The sequence below is a fragment of the Rhodamnia argentea genome, chromosome 2 (genome assembly GCF_020921035.1).
Source record: "Rhodamnia argentea isolate NSW1041297 chromosome 2, ASM2092103v1, whole genome shotgun sequence".
NCBI lineage: Eukaryota > Viridiplantae > Streptophyta > Magnoliopsida > Myrtales > Myrtaceae > Rhodamnia > Rhodamnia argentea.
The window spans coordinates 31839138-31856567 of record NC_063151.1 but is presented as its reverse complement, the minus strand read 5'-3'; the positions used below and the strand labels follow the sequence as shown (position 1 = coordinate 31856567).

The 17430-nt window shown below is 39.3% G+C and overlaps 2 protein-coding genes across 2 annotated transcripts; both read right to left on the bottom strand.

Annotated features, from left to right (window-relative positions):
• Positions 1-1055: 1055 nt before the first annotated feature.
• Positions 1056-3402, bottom strand: LOC115736374 (gibberellin 20 oxidase 2-like). Its single transcript, XM_030668065.1, has 3 exons — positions 2852-3402; positions 2029-2350; positions 1056-1316 (listed from the first exon to the last, which is right to left on the bottom strand). Exons 1-3 carry the CDS (start codon positions 3400-3402, stop codon positions 1056-1058), a joined length of 1134 nt encoding a protein of 377 aa, XP_030523925.1.
• Positions 3403-4232: 830 nt separating this feature from the next.
• Positions 4233-15805, bottom strand: LOC115738070 (putative protein TPRXL). The gene is made up of 2 exons (XM_030670570.1): positions 14745-15805; positions 4233-4251 (listed from the first exon to the last, which is right to left on the bottom strand). Exon 1 carries the CDS (start codon positions 15743-15745, stop codon positions 14756-14758), a length of 990 nt encoding a protein of 329 aa, XP_030526430.1. The 5' UTR covers positions 15746-15805; the 3' UTR covers positions 4233-4251; positions 14745-14755.
• Between the last annotated feature and the right edge of the window lie 1625 nt (positions 15806-17430).

Sequence of the window (17430 nt, the reverse complement as noted above, 5' to 3'; positions counted from 1 at the left end):
AGTTGGGTGTATGTTTATGTAGTTATATTAGAATTTTTACATAATTCTTGCGTTAATTTTTCTGACTATTTGTATCTCTCTTGTTCGAAATCACTGCAGGACCCTTTATAACATTTAAAAGCCGAAAAACGAATTTTGGTGAAATTCGTGAATATGAGATATCAAGGACAGTAATTAGCATTAGCTTTGTTTGGTAGAGCGTGTAACATGAGCTTGATTCGTATACAAGTCAAGTGAAAACTTAACATGGTCATGAAATAAATACAACAGTGATCGAAACAATCGAATTTATCAGCGAGGGACGAAAGTAAGATTAATGACTTAGGAATGATGAGATGCCCAATTGAGATTGTTATACTACTGTTGATTCTATATCTGCAATTTTTAACGTTATGGCAACGAGTCCCTCATAGTATCTCATTTAACGGGGACGTGGCAACGTAAGGAAGTGGACAAAAATCTGTATTTGTTTTTCTTTGGCTTAACCTGATATCTCTCTTGATCACATGATGAAACTATGTAATAGTGTTCATTTCTCACGGACCCCTACCACCTAGTCCTTTCAAGCCCCAGTTCCACATTGTTCTTTGCAAAAGATAAAGGACAGCCCTCGTGTTTCGATTGCATATGTAGTTCCAAGGGTTTTGTTCTTTCATAGAGATTTTGTCTTTGGCATTTTTTTCCAAAGTCTCTGCCTCAGATCTCTTAGTCCTATGCCGGTTTGAGGAACATCAACCGTTGTTCTACAAGCCGACATAGAGAATGTGACACGAAAGCGTGTACTATTTACCATATTATCAAGTCAATGGTGTGCATTCATTTTACGACGCGATAACAATCCAATTTTTTAGAAAAGTATAATCCGTTTCATGATATACATCGATAAGGACATGCCATTTTTTTCGGGCAATCTTAATATTAACGCATCTTTCGATATACTTAGCGTAATTTCTATTTTCTTCCACAGCACTGGCCAAACATATAAAGAGACTAGATTGACTTGCGTTCTCTATCTTAAGGTGGGGTTCATACAGATACCAGCAGCGACTCAACAGTCAAGACTGCAGAGAGAGAAACCACTCCGTGAACTTGGGCAAGGTGGACTGATCGGCTCGGTAGTGCTTCTGGGTGAACTGGAGTAGGTCCGACCAGGTGAAATCTGGGTACTTCCTCGTCCCTCCAGGGGCGAGATCGGGCGCTGGCGTGACCACCCGGTCTTCCGGCGGGCACAGGAAAAAGGCCAACGACCGCCTCTCTCTGTGCCGGTTCACCACCGCTCTGTGCACGCAGCTCTTGTATATACCGTTTGTCAAAGCCTGCACAAGTGGGCAAAGAACAGAAACCCCAATCGTCATTACAGGACATGTCCCTTATATTACAGCAGTAAAAGACATGCGTACAAACATGCACTCGAAGGATACTCATCCGCATATTTTTAAGGATCGTGATACGTACTACGTACGAGGGATTTTTTAATGCTTGTCCCTCTGGGATCGCACCAAGGTTTCCTTAGATGAATTCCCACGTTCCATTTTTCTTTTCTTTTTTAAAGGAAGGCAACGTCTTTTTGGTAATTAAATTTGAAGGACACCTGTAACTTCTTGGACTAATTGTTATCTTTCAAAGTAATATCTACACTCTTGGTTAGATGTGGAGGGTAGAGGACCTAGCTAATTTTCGGAAAAGCCATAAATTATTTTCGAAGTATTTTTTCGATCGAGATTTCAGTGATTAGCTTTTTAATACCCTCGTAAGAATTCGGAGTTAATCCCCTTTTTACACGTTTTTTTTTATTTTTGTCAAACCCCTTTTTACACGTTGAAAGGTGATTTACCTCGCATTCCTCACAAAGAAACCAGCACAAAGAAGATTCTTAAAAGTAGAGGCTGTCGATCGCATTATATAAAGCAATTTATAAACTTTTCCTACAACGTTATCACCCTAATAGAACTCGAAAATGTTACTTCTTAAATGCCAAGAACTAGTACGAGCGATTCTATATTCGGCTTTGTGGGAAGCAACACATACCGCGAAAGTATCGCCGATGTTGATCGCTAGGGCATGAGCGCGAGGTCGCACTTTGTACCACTTGTCCTCGACGAACACTTCGAGACCTCCAACTTGATCTTGGTGAAGTATGGTGAGGGATGTTGGATCGCAGTGAGGACCGGTTCCGAGAACAAGGCTCGGCTCCTGGCAAGGAGGGTAGGAGTTGCACCTCATTATGGAGCATCCATCTTCGAAGAAGCCTCTATAGTAAGACCTATCGAGTCCCAAGCTTATGGCCAATAGCTCCGTGATCGAAAGAGCCAATTTCTTCATCTCTTCACAATATTTCTGGTATACTTTCCTATAAGAATAGAATGGAGGATAAATAAAGGCCGCACTCTTTCGTTTTACAGATTTGCAAACGGATCTAAGATTTTGTTACAACGATAACGCAATCAAGAAAAGGAACGTCAATCCATTCGCCATGGAAATAGATATAGATCCTAAAGATCATACTGCCTGTAACAACTAAATATTGTTTGTAAAAATTTCAACAAGAACCGTTTCGATTGTAACGTACTCATGATCGGGATTTATTTAGAATGTTTCTTGATTTTATTAGATAGTATCGCTAGCATATCCGATGTATATAATATCGATTACTGAAATTTATTTGTTCATTAATGATATAAAAAAGGAAAATTATAATAGTAGTAACGCCTTTCTTCTAAGTAATTAAGAATGTTGAATTCCATTTTTTTTTAAAAGATATATGTTAAGAAAAATCAGAACTTTTTTTTTTTTGAAATTGTTTGAGTGAAATCTCAAAATTCAAACTGACTGGGGAAATGATCTTGCTTACCCTGCTGGTTCAAAATCCATCCCTAAGGTGGACTTGAAGAAGCTAACCACAGAATCTGGAGAGCTCTCACGGTAGCCAAAAGAGAAGGTTTCCTTCCATGGCAATTTCGAAGAGAACCGATCATTGTGAGCTATCGAATGACCCCACGGGGAGTTCGGCTTCTTTCGAGCCCCGAGCTTGTCGCCGCGCCTCATCTTGAAGATGGAACCGACACTATCGTGAGCATCGCGAATGAGACTCGGGTCGACTCCGTGGTTGATCACTTGGAAAAACCCGTGGCTCAAGCAAGCGGCTCTGACAGTATCGGCAGCACGACGTGCTTCCTCTTGATCGTCACCAAGAAGGAAGCCTTTCAGATCAACCAAGGGCTCTTCCAGCTCGCCGTGAGAGAGAATCGCATCTTGTTCTGGCCATTTGAATGAATCGGGAACATGAGATTGCTTTTGGAAGAGGAAGGAGTCAGGAATTTTTGGTGTTTCGTCACAGCCTTTAAGATCGTTGCTTTCTACAGGTGAAAAGGTGAGGAGAGAGACGGCGGCAGGAGAATCCATTACTAATTCGTGAGATGCGCAGCATTTCTAGGGCAAGAGATGATTATATAGACGCTCAAGACAAGCTATATAGTTCCAGCGACTTGAGAATAGTCCGTCGAAAATCCATCTTGATTGGTATAAACTCATTTTCGTAAAGTACAATTAGGATTGAAGGGTAGGGCCCGAGAGTACTAGGTCCGGTGTTCGATTCCTGTGAGTACTGCATATACATGTACATAGAAGAGAGGAGCGAGACAAAAAAAATTACAATTAGCACCGTTAGAATTTCTCGGTGGGCATGAATACTATATCAGTGACTTCCATTTTTATTTAAAATACTCAACCACTATTGAAATAGAATAATTCATGTACACCATAATGGAATAGATAAAATTTCCAGGATTAGAACTCGGAAAATTGCCCAAAAAGTCCTAAATCTATTACACTCGTGTTAATTGAACAAGTCATAAACCTTATCACGTTTTGCCAATTGAGTCAATCCGACTAATTTAAGCAGAAAATCGCTCACGTGGACACTGTCCTTTCTACTTGTCACCACTAGCGTTGGCGTGAAAAATTTTCATAATATTTTAATATTTTTGGATATTTTATTTATTTTATTTTTCCTTTTTCTCTCTTATTCTGTTTTCTTTATTTTCTTCTTTTCTTTTTCATTTTTTCCTTTTCGCCCGACCTCGGGCGAGGGATGCTCGGGCCTGGACTAGCATGAGCAGCCCTTTGCCAGATCGGCCGATGGCGAGGGGTCCACACCCTAAACTAGGCAAGGGCACCCCGCACACACCCAGGTGAGAGCGACCCTTGCCTAAGGCCCGACAGTGACCAGCAAAGGGAAAAAGAAACAAAAAAGTGAAGAAGGAAATAGAGAAAAAAAAAAGAATAAACAAATCGAAAAAAGGATATTAAAAATATTATAAAAATTGTTCACGTCAGACCTTACCATATAAATAAATCATTTTAATTGTTTTAGTGAAAAAGTACTTCGAATTTGACCTTGCCACGTGAATATAGTCATTTTAATCTTTGTCAAAATGCGAAGTACTTTCACGTTTGCAATTAATCTCATGAATTAGGAAATCATATCATCTTGAATTATTGTTTTAGTGAAAAGTTCTACTCAGAACTCAACCTGCCAAAACTCGCCATACCCGAACCGAATTGAAAAGGAAAAATGCTAAATACCCAAATCACGACATACAAATGAACATACATATCGACCTTACCCAAAAAAAATGAACATACATATCGATATAGTAGATTCTTATTGCTTTTGAAGAAACTTTGATGGGAGGCACATCTTGAAAAGGCTCATGTTGATAGATATAAAAGAGCTCTGTCCTCTCTCTACCCTAATGATAACGTACGGTTATATCTTTCAGCATTAGGAAAAAAAATAGGTAAAATAAAAGAGAGCCACAAGAAAGAAATCAAAGTTCTTCATTTTTTCATATTCCTACGACAATCGTGCTTAAAGTTATTGGTGTGTCTTTATCTTTCTTATCGCGAAAATCACTAAGATTGAATATTCGTTCATGTCGAATTTTCGCATGAAGGTTTCACCGTACATTTTTAAGTAGTTAATTTTGCGAAAACTGAAATACAAATTACCGGATAAACTTTCCTTCAATGATGTCAACGTGTGTGGTACAAGCAGAGCGGGGGAAAATCCGACAGAACTCGAATGTCGCCATTATTACTGTCCTTCCCCACTGCTGGTTAGATCATTGAAAAAGTTACCATCCACCAACAAAAAGTTCCAATCTTTTCCGGACGACTAGATATCATTCTCGATGGTTCTAACCGATCAAGAATTGCCAAACTTGGAAAATCGTGTATGGAACTGTAGATATCGCACAATTCAATTTGGGACAAAAATGGCAAATCGTTTCTTACCTGAACTATGATTAGGCACCAATACCCCTGCTGCAATTCATGAACATGACAGATCGAGGACAATAATCAGCACTAGTGTCCTCAGAATGAACATAACAAAGGATCGGAACAATTAAATTATCGACGGGGGACTAAAGTTGAGATGAATGATGAGATGCCCGATATAGATTACCTTATTGTTTTCGATTCTATATCTGGGACTTTTAGCGTTATGACGAGGCTCGTAGCTTTTAATTTACGCGAGGAGTTGCCCTTTCGACTGCATTAAATCATGTCCGCGTGTTCGTTTCTGATGGACCCCTACCACCTAGTCCTATCAAACCCCATTCCCACACTGTTGCTCTGCAGGAGACGAAGGACAAACCCTCGAGTTTGGATTGCACGTGTACCCACCACCAAGGCTGTGTTTCTTCAATAAGGAGAGACATATACCTCTGGCTTGGTTCCTTTGCCACGTACAGAGTACGACTCGCCAGTAGAATCTGCCTCGGATGCACCTCGCCCTATCCCAAATCAAGATCAATTAAAGCGTCGAGGAGTTTGTACCAGCCGAGACAGACAATCTTATGCTGCACGATAACCTGTGATACGAAGGATACCGGCAGTATTACATGACACGATCGGCACATGTTACCTTACGAGAAGGTGTTGACCGGTCTCACCATGTCGGCAATTTATTTATGTGCATCGAGATGTCTTCCCACAAATTATGAATCCACATCATACTTCCACCTTGCTGACAAATGTTCTTTAAGGGGTATGATTCTACACACCTTACGTGCGTCCAAAAAGTTTAAACAACACCAAAAGCAGACACATAATTCCTATTAGCCACATTACATAACATCGGGCTCATCCATTGTAGGTTCTAGAAGACTAGCCGTCATCAGTATGGGACGAATTCCTATGGTAATGGAAAGATGATTATATGATACGACTTTTATCAGGTGTTGAAAAAAAGGACTAGATTGACTCATGTTCTTCATATGTATTAAGGTGGGTCATCATCATATAGGTGCCAGCAGCAACTTGAAAAGAGAGAAATCGCTCCGTGAACTTGGGCAAGGTGGACTGATCGGCCCTGTAGTGCTTTACCTGGAACTGGAGTAAGTCCGACTAGGTGAAATTTGGGTACTTCCTTGCCCCTCTAGGAGGCAAGATTGGGCATCGGCCCGACCACTATTGTTAAGATTAGGCGCAAAGCATTTCACTAAAATTAGTACCCTTTACCTCTCTGTTGTAATTCCCGATTATAAGAAAAAGAGATTATGTACAATAATATTCATGGACCCAAACCCAAACTACCAATCAAATACGAGCTCAACTATTAAATTTCTCTAGCATCCTAAGGGCATTGTCACCTAGACCCTCACTCAACTTATCAAGGAGTGGGACTCCCGTGCCTTCTTGTCATTGGGGATTGTGAATTACACCCCCAACACACTAGGTCGGGTGGCTAGTGAGTCAAGTCGGGTTTGGGTTGAATCGAAAATAGTCCGACCCAAAATAGATCTATTTAACCCGTTTTGACACATTTGCATGCAATGCAAAACTAGCAAACCCATGCACGAATTGACCTGTCCCAAACTAGCGACCCATGCACAATCCGACTCGTCCCAAACTCATACCCAAACAAAGGTAGAAGTGCAGAGTGAGTGAGTGCGTAATCAAGTGATGGGGAGAAAGAAAATCAAGAGAGAGTCATAGATGTGAGTTTGGTTTGAGTAAGTTGTAAACTTATTTATGACATTCAACACTCATACGATAGATGGATGCTTGAATTGGACATACGAGATGGGCCCTTGACACATATAACAGTCAATCCATTATATACTGATTAAGAAATGAATTTATGACCTATTTTGACAGGTTTAGAGACCGCGTTATCTTCTCATGGGGCACAAGAAAAAAGCCAACGATCGCTTCGCTCTATGCCAGTTCACCACTACTCTGTGCAGGCAACTCTTGTATGACCCAGACTATCAATGCCTGCACGTGGCTCAAAGAAGGAAAACCCCAACCCTCGGCATAGTTACATGTCCCGTATATTATGGCGGTGCATACAAACACGTGGGCGAAGGATACATGTACGTAATGATAGGACTGCGGTACATACTCATGTTTGCATGCTTGTCCCCCCGGGATCCCACCAAAGGTTCATTAAAACGAAATGCATACGGTCCCACTTCTCGGGATGGCAATATCTTTTTTTGGAAAAGCGATTTTTCGATAGTCATTCAAACAATCAACCCCGTGATTGTTATACGAGGATTCGGAGTAGATCCACACTTTACACATTGAGAAGGGATTTACCGCCCATTTCTCGCAAGGAGCCCAATGAAGATTCTAAAAAGTAGAGGGTGTTTATCAAATCCTATCAAGAAAGCCATGAAGAGGGTGTTTATCGAATCCAATTAAGAAAGCCATAACTTTCTCTATAAAGTCATTATCGTGGAATTTCTCCAGCAATGAAATAAGTTTTATTGAAAGTCATTTTTCGACTTTTAATTAGAAGAGATTAGGATTCCGCACCAACTCCGGATGTGAAATATCACAGGCGAATAGACAACAACCAATTAGATTAAAACAAAAGTATAAAGACGCAAACCGCGCCATAATTTAATCGGCAACAGTGCTTGTCGATGCAAACTCAATAAAGTAACCAAGCGTTAACAAACTATGCCGGAATTTAATAAACAACATGGCACCTAGGATACAAATACACATAAGGAATTTAATCAACTATGCAAACCCGAAAGCTATAGCTAAAGAAAATAAAGTGCGGTGCGGGTAAGTAAAGATAAAGATAGTAAATATTAAAAGCTTAATGTTAGCGATTAACGTAAACTTTATGCGAAAATTCATCATATACGGAATCATTTATCTTCATGATTTTCACGATCAATAAATATGAAGAACGTACGTTTGTCCATAGCGATTCTTCAACCGTTGATTGTTTCGTAAGAAAGTCAGAGATTATGAAAACTTTATTTCTCTCTCTTAACTCTCTGTACTTTACGTTATTTCTGATGGGGAGAAATAACCGTACATCAAGTAATTAACGCCTGTTCGTTCATAGGGTGGAGAGAAAACCAGACTTCTTTTAAACTTAAAGTGTTATCTAAAAGGTGCATCTTCAACAGATGTCTTCCATCAAAGCACGTCAGGTTTGCACCTTTTCAATTATATCTTTTCATGACCAATATAAATTAATAATAACATGAAATAATTATTAAACCATTATCATAAAATCATATGGGCCACATTTATTTTACATTCTTCCACTTGGCCAATATGAGTTTCCTTTCATGGTTTAATAAATACCATAATGTCCACAATAATATCATGCTAAAATTTTTCTTTAAATTGGCTATCACATAACAACCATAATTAAGTAAAGAAAACTAAAGTGAGTCATAACGGTTGTGTGTCATTAATCGACATAGTCCCTTCTATGTGCTACAACTATAGCTCTCTACTAATAATGATTCATATATAATAAATATATAAATGATTCAACTATAATGTCTCTGCTAGAGACTATCCTATCAAACATTTATCTACTTCCATCATGTATACTAAGTAGAAAATAAGATAAATAAAAAACACACATAAATGAGCTCAGAGTGTCAAATACAGAAACTAATAGAGTCATAATACAATATCATTATTGACATTCAATAATGCCCATCCTTTCAACATGTTCATTAAATGTTTTGGGCGGCAATCCTTTCGTTAATGGATTTGCAATTATAAGATTGGTTCTAATATGCTCAATTGACACTCTTTATTTCTGAACTTCTTCTTTGATGGACAAGTATTTGATTTTCATATACTTAGCACCCTTAGAAAACTTGTTATTTTTAGAGAAGAAAATTGCTGTAGAACTATCACAATAAATTTTCAGTGGCCCGACAATTCTGTCGATAATCATAAGCCCCGAAATAAAGTTTCGCAGCCATAATCCATGAATAGTGGCCTCAAAGCATGCCACGAACTCAACCTCCATAGTGGATGCAGCAATAATCGACTGCTTTGCACTTTTTCATGAAATTGCATCTCCAGCCAAAAGGAACAAATAACCAAACATTGATTTCTTTGTATCGTCGCATCCGGCTAAATCTAAATATGAATATTCAATCACCTCAAGATGATCGGATCTTTTATAAGTGAGCATATAATCCTTCGTTCATTGCAAGTATCCGATAACTTTCTTTGCAGCTTTCCAGTGATTTAATCCTAGATTACTTTGATACCTGCCTAACATTCCGATGGCAAAATTGATGTCTGGTTTGGTACAAGTCCGAGCATACATTAAGCTCCTAACAATAGATACATAAGGAATACTTTTCTTTTATTCTCATTCTAATTCACTTTTCAGACATTGCATAAGGCTAAATTTGTCCATTTTCTAAATGGGAACTATTCCCGCCGAACATCTGTCCATATTGAATTTCTCTAGAATTTTATTAATTTAGGTCTTTTGAGACAACCCTAACAATCCTTATGATCTATCACAGAATATTTCTATTCCTATCACATACGTTGCCTCACCCATATCTTTCATTTCAAAATTCTTGGAGAAAAATTTCTTGGTTTCACTTAATAAACCAAGATTATTAGCAGCAAGCAAAATGTCATCAACATACAAAACTAAAAATATAAACTTGCTCCCACTAACCTTAATATATATACACCGATCAACGGTATTTTTCTTGAACCCAAAAGAGGTTATGGTATCATTGAACTTGAGATACCATTGTCTAGAAGCTTGTTTAAGTACATATATTGACTTCTTTAATTTACGCACCATGTATTCCTTTCCTTTAACTAAAAAGCCTTCAAGTTGGTCTATATAAACCTCTTTCTCTAAATTTTCATTAAAAAAGACAGTTTTCACATCCATTTGATGTAACTCTAAATCGTAATGAGTCTCCAAAGCCAAAATGATTCTAAGTAAGTCTTTTTTAGAGACTGGTGAAAAAGTCTCTTTATAATCAATGCCTTCTTTTTGAGTAAAACTTTGGCCTTATACCGTTCAATATCTCCTTTCGAGTCACGCTTGGTTTTAAAGACCCATTTACACCCAACTTTTTTACATCATTTAGGCAATTCAACAATATCTCAGACTTGATTCCGATCCATAAATTTTAACTATTCTTTTATGATATCAAACCATTTTGTAGAATCACTCTATTCCATGGCTTGTGAAAATGAACCTGAATCATTATTAATTCTTAAGTCAATTTCTGACTCTTGTAGTTAAACCACATAGTCATTAGAAATAGCTGACTTCCTATCCCTTTGAGATATTTTTAATGTTATTTCTTGTGGCTCAACTACTGTGGGTTCATTGTTGACATGTTCATTATGGAGTGATTGATTATTTATTTGTTGTTCTTGATTATTGTTTGGTTGAACAATAAAATCAGGAACAACTTTAGAAGTTTTGGGTAAAGGAACCTCCACCCTAACTTCTTGAATGCAAACATCACGCATTCTTTCACTCCCACTGATGTCGCCATTCTCAATGAACCTAACGTTTCCAGATTCAACAATTCTCGTACTATGATTAGGGCAGTAAAATCTATACCCATTGGATTTTTCTGCATAACCAATAAAATAAGCACTGGTTGTTCTAAAATCCAATTTCTTTTCATATGGATTGTAAATACGTACTCCTACTGCATAACCCCAAACATGTAGGTGTCATAAACTAGGTTTTCTACCTATCCACAGTTCAAAGGTAGTCTTTGAAACCGCCTTACTAGGAACCCTATTTAATAAGTACATAGAAGTCTTTAATGCATACATCTACATAGATAAATGTAAAGATGAATGACTCTTCATATTCCCGACCATTTTCATTATAGTACAATTAGGCATTTTTGCTACACCATTTTGTTGTGATGTATCTAGCATTGTGTATCGAGCACAAATGTCATGTCTTTCAAGGAATTTAGCAAATGGATTCGAACATTGTCCTAATTTATCATATTTTCCATAATATTCACCACATCTATCCGACCTTACTATTTTATCCTTTTTATCTAATTACCAACCATTACGTTCATAAATTATAAGAAATTAATTAACATTTGGATTAATCCTAAAGTTCTTATAATAAATGAAATTCGATATATCCATGATACTAATAAAGATATGTAACATATCAAGTTCAATCACAGCATCAAATAATTATGGATAATTGAATGAAAAGCTATGAATTTCAAAAACTCAAGAAACTTAAGGTTTGGCCACTTTGATGACTAACAAACCCTTAATTTCCTAAGCTTTATTAAATTCATGTGCCCAAGGGCAAAATGGTAAATTCAGCATTCAATGGTAAAATAGAAAATTTATGTGTCAAGGGAAAATCTGTAATTAGGCTTCACGGGCAAAACAGTATCGGTAATTTTCTTTGCAGAAAAGGACAAAACAGGGAAAAAGACAAACAGTGGGTAAAACTGTAATTCTGCGGGAAAAAGACAAAACAGGGCAAAGAAAAAAAAAAGTAATTTCAAGGTTTGCAACTGCTGGTCTTCTTCCTCGCAGAATTCCCTTTCTCTTTCTCACGCATGTTCGTTTCTTCCTCGCCCAATTTCACTGCTACTTTCCCCACTAGGTCTCTTCCGACAACCCACGTTAGACAAAATTAGAAACATGGGTTTCGAAGACCTCATCAGCACGACCACACAAGTCTTTGAATCGGCGAAAACGACTAAGAAATAGTCCGAAATCAAACAAAAACCTTTGGACGCAAAATCCCAACCACCGAAAGTTCTCCCGCCTAATTCGCGTCCGGCGATCACCATATTGCCGAACAAACTTAGGGCTTTTGTTGCCCATGGCGATATGACTCCACTGGACGAATTTCGTGTGGCGGATGCTTGGAATTTGGCCGGAATCGGCGTTTTTCTTTCAATGCCAAAGTTGATCCGAATTTTAATTCATTCAAAATAAACCCCAAAATTTCATCAAAGCCACACAAATTCATCGAGCTTTAATCTATACGAACAGAAACTTCATACAGGAATATTATCAAAAAATCATGAGATCTTAAACCATGCTCTGATACCAACCGTTAGCGATTATCATAAACTTTATGCGAAAATTCATCATATACAAAATCGTTGATCTTCATGATTTTCACGATCAATAAATATGAAGAACGTACCTTCATCCATAACGATTCTTCAAGTGTTAATTGTTTCGTAAAAAAACCAGAGACGATGAAGACTTGATTTTTCTCCCTTAACCCTTTGTACTTTACGTTATTTCTGATGAAGAGAAACAACCGTACGTTAAGTAATTAATGTCTATTCGTTGATAAGGTAAAGAGAGGACCAGACTTCTTTTAAATTTAAAACGTTATCCAAAAAGTGTCTCTTCAACAGGTGCCTTCCACCAAAGCACATTAGATTTGCACCTTTTCAATTATATCCTTTTGTGACAAATATAATTTAATAATAACATAAAATAATTATTAAACCATTATTATAAAATCATATGGGTCAAATTTTATTTTATACTTAATACCACGAAAAATTCAAATTTGTACACCTGTGAAAAATTTACCTAAAATTAATTTTTTTGACCACAAAAAATCCCAAACCTATACTCGTGCGATAAATTTACCCTCTGTTGATTTTTTTAAAATTTTACCTTCAAATTGCTGAGTTGGATGAGATGTGACAGTTGTACAACTTTGGAGTTTTTATCTCCTATTTGCCACGTGGTGTATCAATTTGGAGCTTTTCGTAGTAATAACCCAATTTAAAGGAAATTAACATAAGATAAATTTGTCACATGATTACCAGTTCGGGATTTCGAGTGGTCAAAAGATTAGTTTAGGATAAATTTATCACATGTGTACCAGTTTGGAGTTTTTGGTGCTCAAAAAAATTAGATTAGCGTAAATTTGTTCGTAGGTGTATCGGTTTCGGGCTTTTTCGTAGTATTAAACTAATATAAAACTACAAAACCTAACGTAAAAATTTAACACTCCAATTAAAAATTCGTATGAAATGGAAATAAAAAGCCACCCTAACAAGATCGCAATCATAGGCAACAACTGCGCGGCGACAACGGGGACTTTCCGGTCGTGGCAAATGCTTCCATGCCGGCCGGTCATTCTTGAGAGCTACTCCAACGACAACTTCACGTGGGTTTTGCTTGCCTTGCCTTGTGGCAGTACTAGGAGAATATTCATCGAGAACAAGACACGAAAGCCTGTCACCTTAATCAATTCGTCTATCTTCTTTTCCCTTTCGTATTTCTGTGCTAATCAGGAGGAAACCCTGTGGTCTCCTCAGATTCCAAGACAAGACATGAAGATCTCTTTGGGCTTCGGTTCATTTGGGCTTCTTCCATGCGAGACTTCAGATGTCGCATTGGACATGTTATGCCTCAATAATACTGGGCCAAAGCCCACCGATTCAGAAAACAAGTGTCCGAAAGCTTTTTCTGGGGCACGCAGCTTTTTGGCCCATGACCACGGTCATGTAACTCCCGAGCAATGACCCAGATGACCTCACGACCTGGCCTGGATGAACTAAAACGCGGAAAAAGTGTCAAAACAAAAAATCCTAAACCTATTATATTGGTGCCAATTAGTCCTAAATTTTTTCATTGATATCAATTCAGTTATAAACCTTTTGCATTTATACCAATTGAGTCCATTCAGTTCATTTAGCCTGAAATCGCGGACGTGGACGCCGCTTATCTTATGTGGCAATGATGGCGTTGACGTGAGCATTTTTTTATTTTATATTTTTAATGATTTTTTTGGTCTTTTTCTTCGTTTTCTTCTCCATACATTTTTTTTATTCAGTGTTGATGAGGGTCGCCGCCCTCGCCTAGGGCCAGCAATCACCGACCTTCAAATATAAAAAAAAAAACCATAAAAGAAAGAGAGTAAAAAAGAAAAGAATAAAAAATATTATCATATATACAATTAAAAAAAAAGTACATGTCAGCGGCGACTATGTCACATGAAACAATTAGTGTACATGTTAGCGATTTTTAGCCAAAATTGACTAGATAAGCTCAATTGGCACAAATGCAAAATGTTCAAAGACCGAATTGACGCCAATACAACAAGTTTATGACTTTTTTTTTTAACACTTTTCCCACCCAAACGTCCGCAATCCATTTGAAGTTGGCTTCCTATCATCGTGCCTTTCTTTGGTCTGCGCCGATGCCTTGGGTGGATTCGTTCATAAGAAGGGGGAAAAAACACGAAACGTACATACGATCAGAGTACGGTCCGTACATGTCATCACATGATGAAAACAACGGAACCTCGCAAGCCACCCATCACCTTCATCTTATGACAGATTACAAATTGAAATAATAATTGTAAATCGAAAATAAAATAAAACATAAGCCAAGCCTTGTCTATATGCACGCACAAAAAATCCGGGGGCACAACCATAGGAAAAGAAAAAATTGAGCACGATTAAAGAAAGATGAAACAGTCCAACGAGATGAGTGGATTGTTAAGGTCCTCGACGGAGTCGATCATGTCGTGGTCGGCCAAGACTCTTTCGCCGACTTTGGGACCGATTTTACGAGAAAGGAGGGTCTCCGAATGCACCAAGCTGGGTCGGATCGGGCGATTCGGGTTGCTATTTGGGCTCGGAGGCCTAACCCCATTCTCTCTACTTAAGTTCGTGCCCGCGTAATTGCTAGGAGCGCTGACCTTAGGAGTCGCCACCAGACGCTTGCTGCTGCTGCAATCGTCGCTCGCCGGATTCACTAAGATGCCCCGGCATTTGTCTCCTCCGTCGAATCTCCTGCTTGGTGATGGAGACCTCAAGGCCCTCCTAGGCAAAGAATGCGTGCAGCTTGGCAACGATCCGTCGGATTGATCGGCCCTGAAGCTCTTTTGCCGGGTCAAATTCAGTGAGCTCGCTCGAGTTCTCTTTTGAGCCGCGTTCACGGGAATTCCGTGCCTCACCACCGGTGCTGCGGGTCTCGGCTTGCCCGGCGACCCTAGCTCTACGTCGGGGAACTTGTCCGCCAGCGAAGATAGGGAGTTTTTCACCTTGAGCGAGTTGATCTGGAGTATGTGAGGATTCTCCTTGGCGCAAGACCACAGGAAGTCGTTGGAGAAGGACCGATCCTTCGAGCTCAAGGTGGAGGAGGCGGTCGACGACGACGTCGACGAAGACGAGCACGAGGCGCCGCCGGGTCTGGCGCCACCGGCGAAGGAGGAAGAACAAGTGGCGGAGGAAGAGCAGGAGGATTTGGAAGGCGAATGAGGGGAGGAGGGCGAGATTCGATCGGAGCAGCAGCGAGCGAGAGGAGGTGTCTTGGGCGGTGGCTGTTGGGAGATGACGAGCTTGTCTTGAACGAGGCTGCTGCTGCTGCTGCTGCATGGATCCAGCGGTTCCTGGGGGAAGGAACGATGCCTTTGGGGTCTGCATCTGCTGAAGCAAGAACCCATCGAATCCCGGTCGGATGATGACTGGCTGGTACGAGAGGAGGGGTTTGAACCATAAAGGTTGATGGGTGGTGAAGATGATATATGTATTAGTGAGCATCATTTGAAAAATAGGAGGAATATGAGGAGGGGGGAAAGGGTGGGGTGGGGTTAGGGTTTTTTCTGCTTTTCATTTCTTTTTGCCTTTGCAGCTCGTTTGAATTCGTTTGCCGGGAATGAAAACCGTTTGTGCTGCAACGGTTATGTATGCTTGGGTGATGATGGATGGCTCCCTTCCAAATGGAATAAATTCCCAGATATGCTGGGCCGATCTGAATGATTATCTAGAAATACAATGTGTTTTTAGGAGGAGTAGATCCTTAGATTCGAGATCTATTCTTTGGATTTGGTGCTCTTTCTCTATGAGATAAATGGCTCAGTTACTCGCCCATCGATGAACAGAGGAGAACGTTGCTTTTGCTAATCTACAAATACAATGGTTGATAGTTGATATAGTGTTAGGTAGTCTTCTCTCACCCCCAAAAGTTTGTTAAAAAGGGGAGGCTTTCCTCACGCTTTTACACTAACCACCAGCTCCCCCCTTCAAACATCGGGCTTAGATCGTAACAACAACAATCCTCCCCAAATGAGAATTGGATCTAAACTTATTGGTAAAACTCGAGATCTATCGGTGTTAGATGATCTTAGGCTTCTCCCATCTCAACAATCTTCCTCCGATTGAGAGTTGGGTCCAATCATTTCGGCGGCAACGCTCCCCGAAAATTCGAGATTGGGGAACCTATTCGTCGTAAATCCATGAAGATTCTATAAAATGGCGTTGGATCAAACATAAAAATCCCAAATCCAATGATTCATTGTGCTGGGCTCGTCGGACAGCGGAATATTTTCCTCGCACCCCCTTCTCTCACTCTCATCCCTTTTCCCATGACGTCATCAAACCTTCGACAGCGGATTTGTCTTCAATCGGCTTCATAATGCGTAAACTTGTCAAACGGGGTGGATCGAGTCGGATTTGAGTCGGATCATAAATGGTTCGACCCATATTGACTCATATAACTCGTTTATGATCCATTTATTACAATGCAAATTTCTCGACTCATACCCGACCCAAACCATATTGCTAAAACACAAACATTTCCATGTTTATTCCAATATAGGAAATAAGATAAAAATATTTTTAAAAAATTATATTGTGAAAACGCTTTGGACAATTTAATGGTTTTTTTTTAATTTTGAATTTTTGACATTATTTTAAATAAGGGCCAAAAGTGCCTTTTTTGAAACCGCCTAATCGAGGGCACTTTCGTCAATTCTTATTATTTATTTATTTATTTATTTTTTCCTTTCTCTTTTTTCTTTTTTACTCCTAGCTTACCGGCCACCAAAGAGGGCCGGGTGAGGTTGCCCTCACTTGGGCAGGGTGACCGAGGTTGGCCATCACTTAAGACTGGCCTCTGGCGAGAACCTAAGACCCAAAAAAAAAAGGGAAAAAAATATCAAAAAGGAAATGACAAAAATGTCATTGATCACTCTTATTTGAAACAATGTCCTACTTGGGCCCTTGGAATGTTCCGATAACTTTATAGACTACTGATCGCCCACGCCGTTGCCCATTGCCCCTCCGCTCCTACGGTCGCCACCGTCCGCTCTGCTAATAGCAAAAGCCGATGGTCCTCCATGTTCGAACC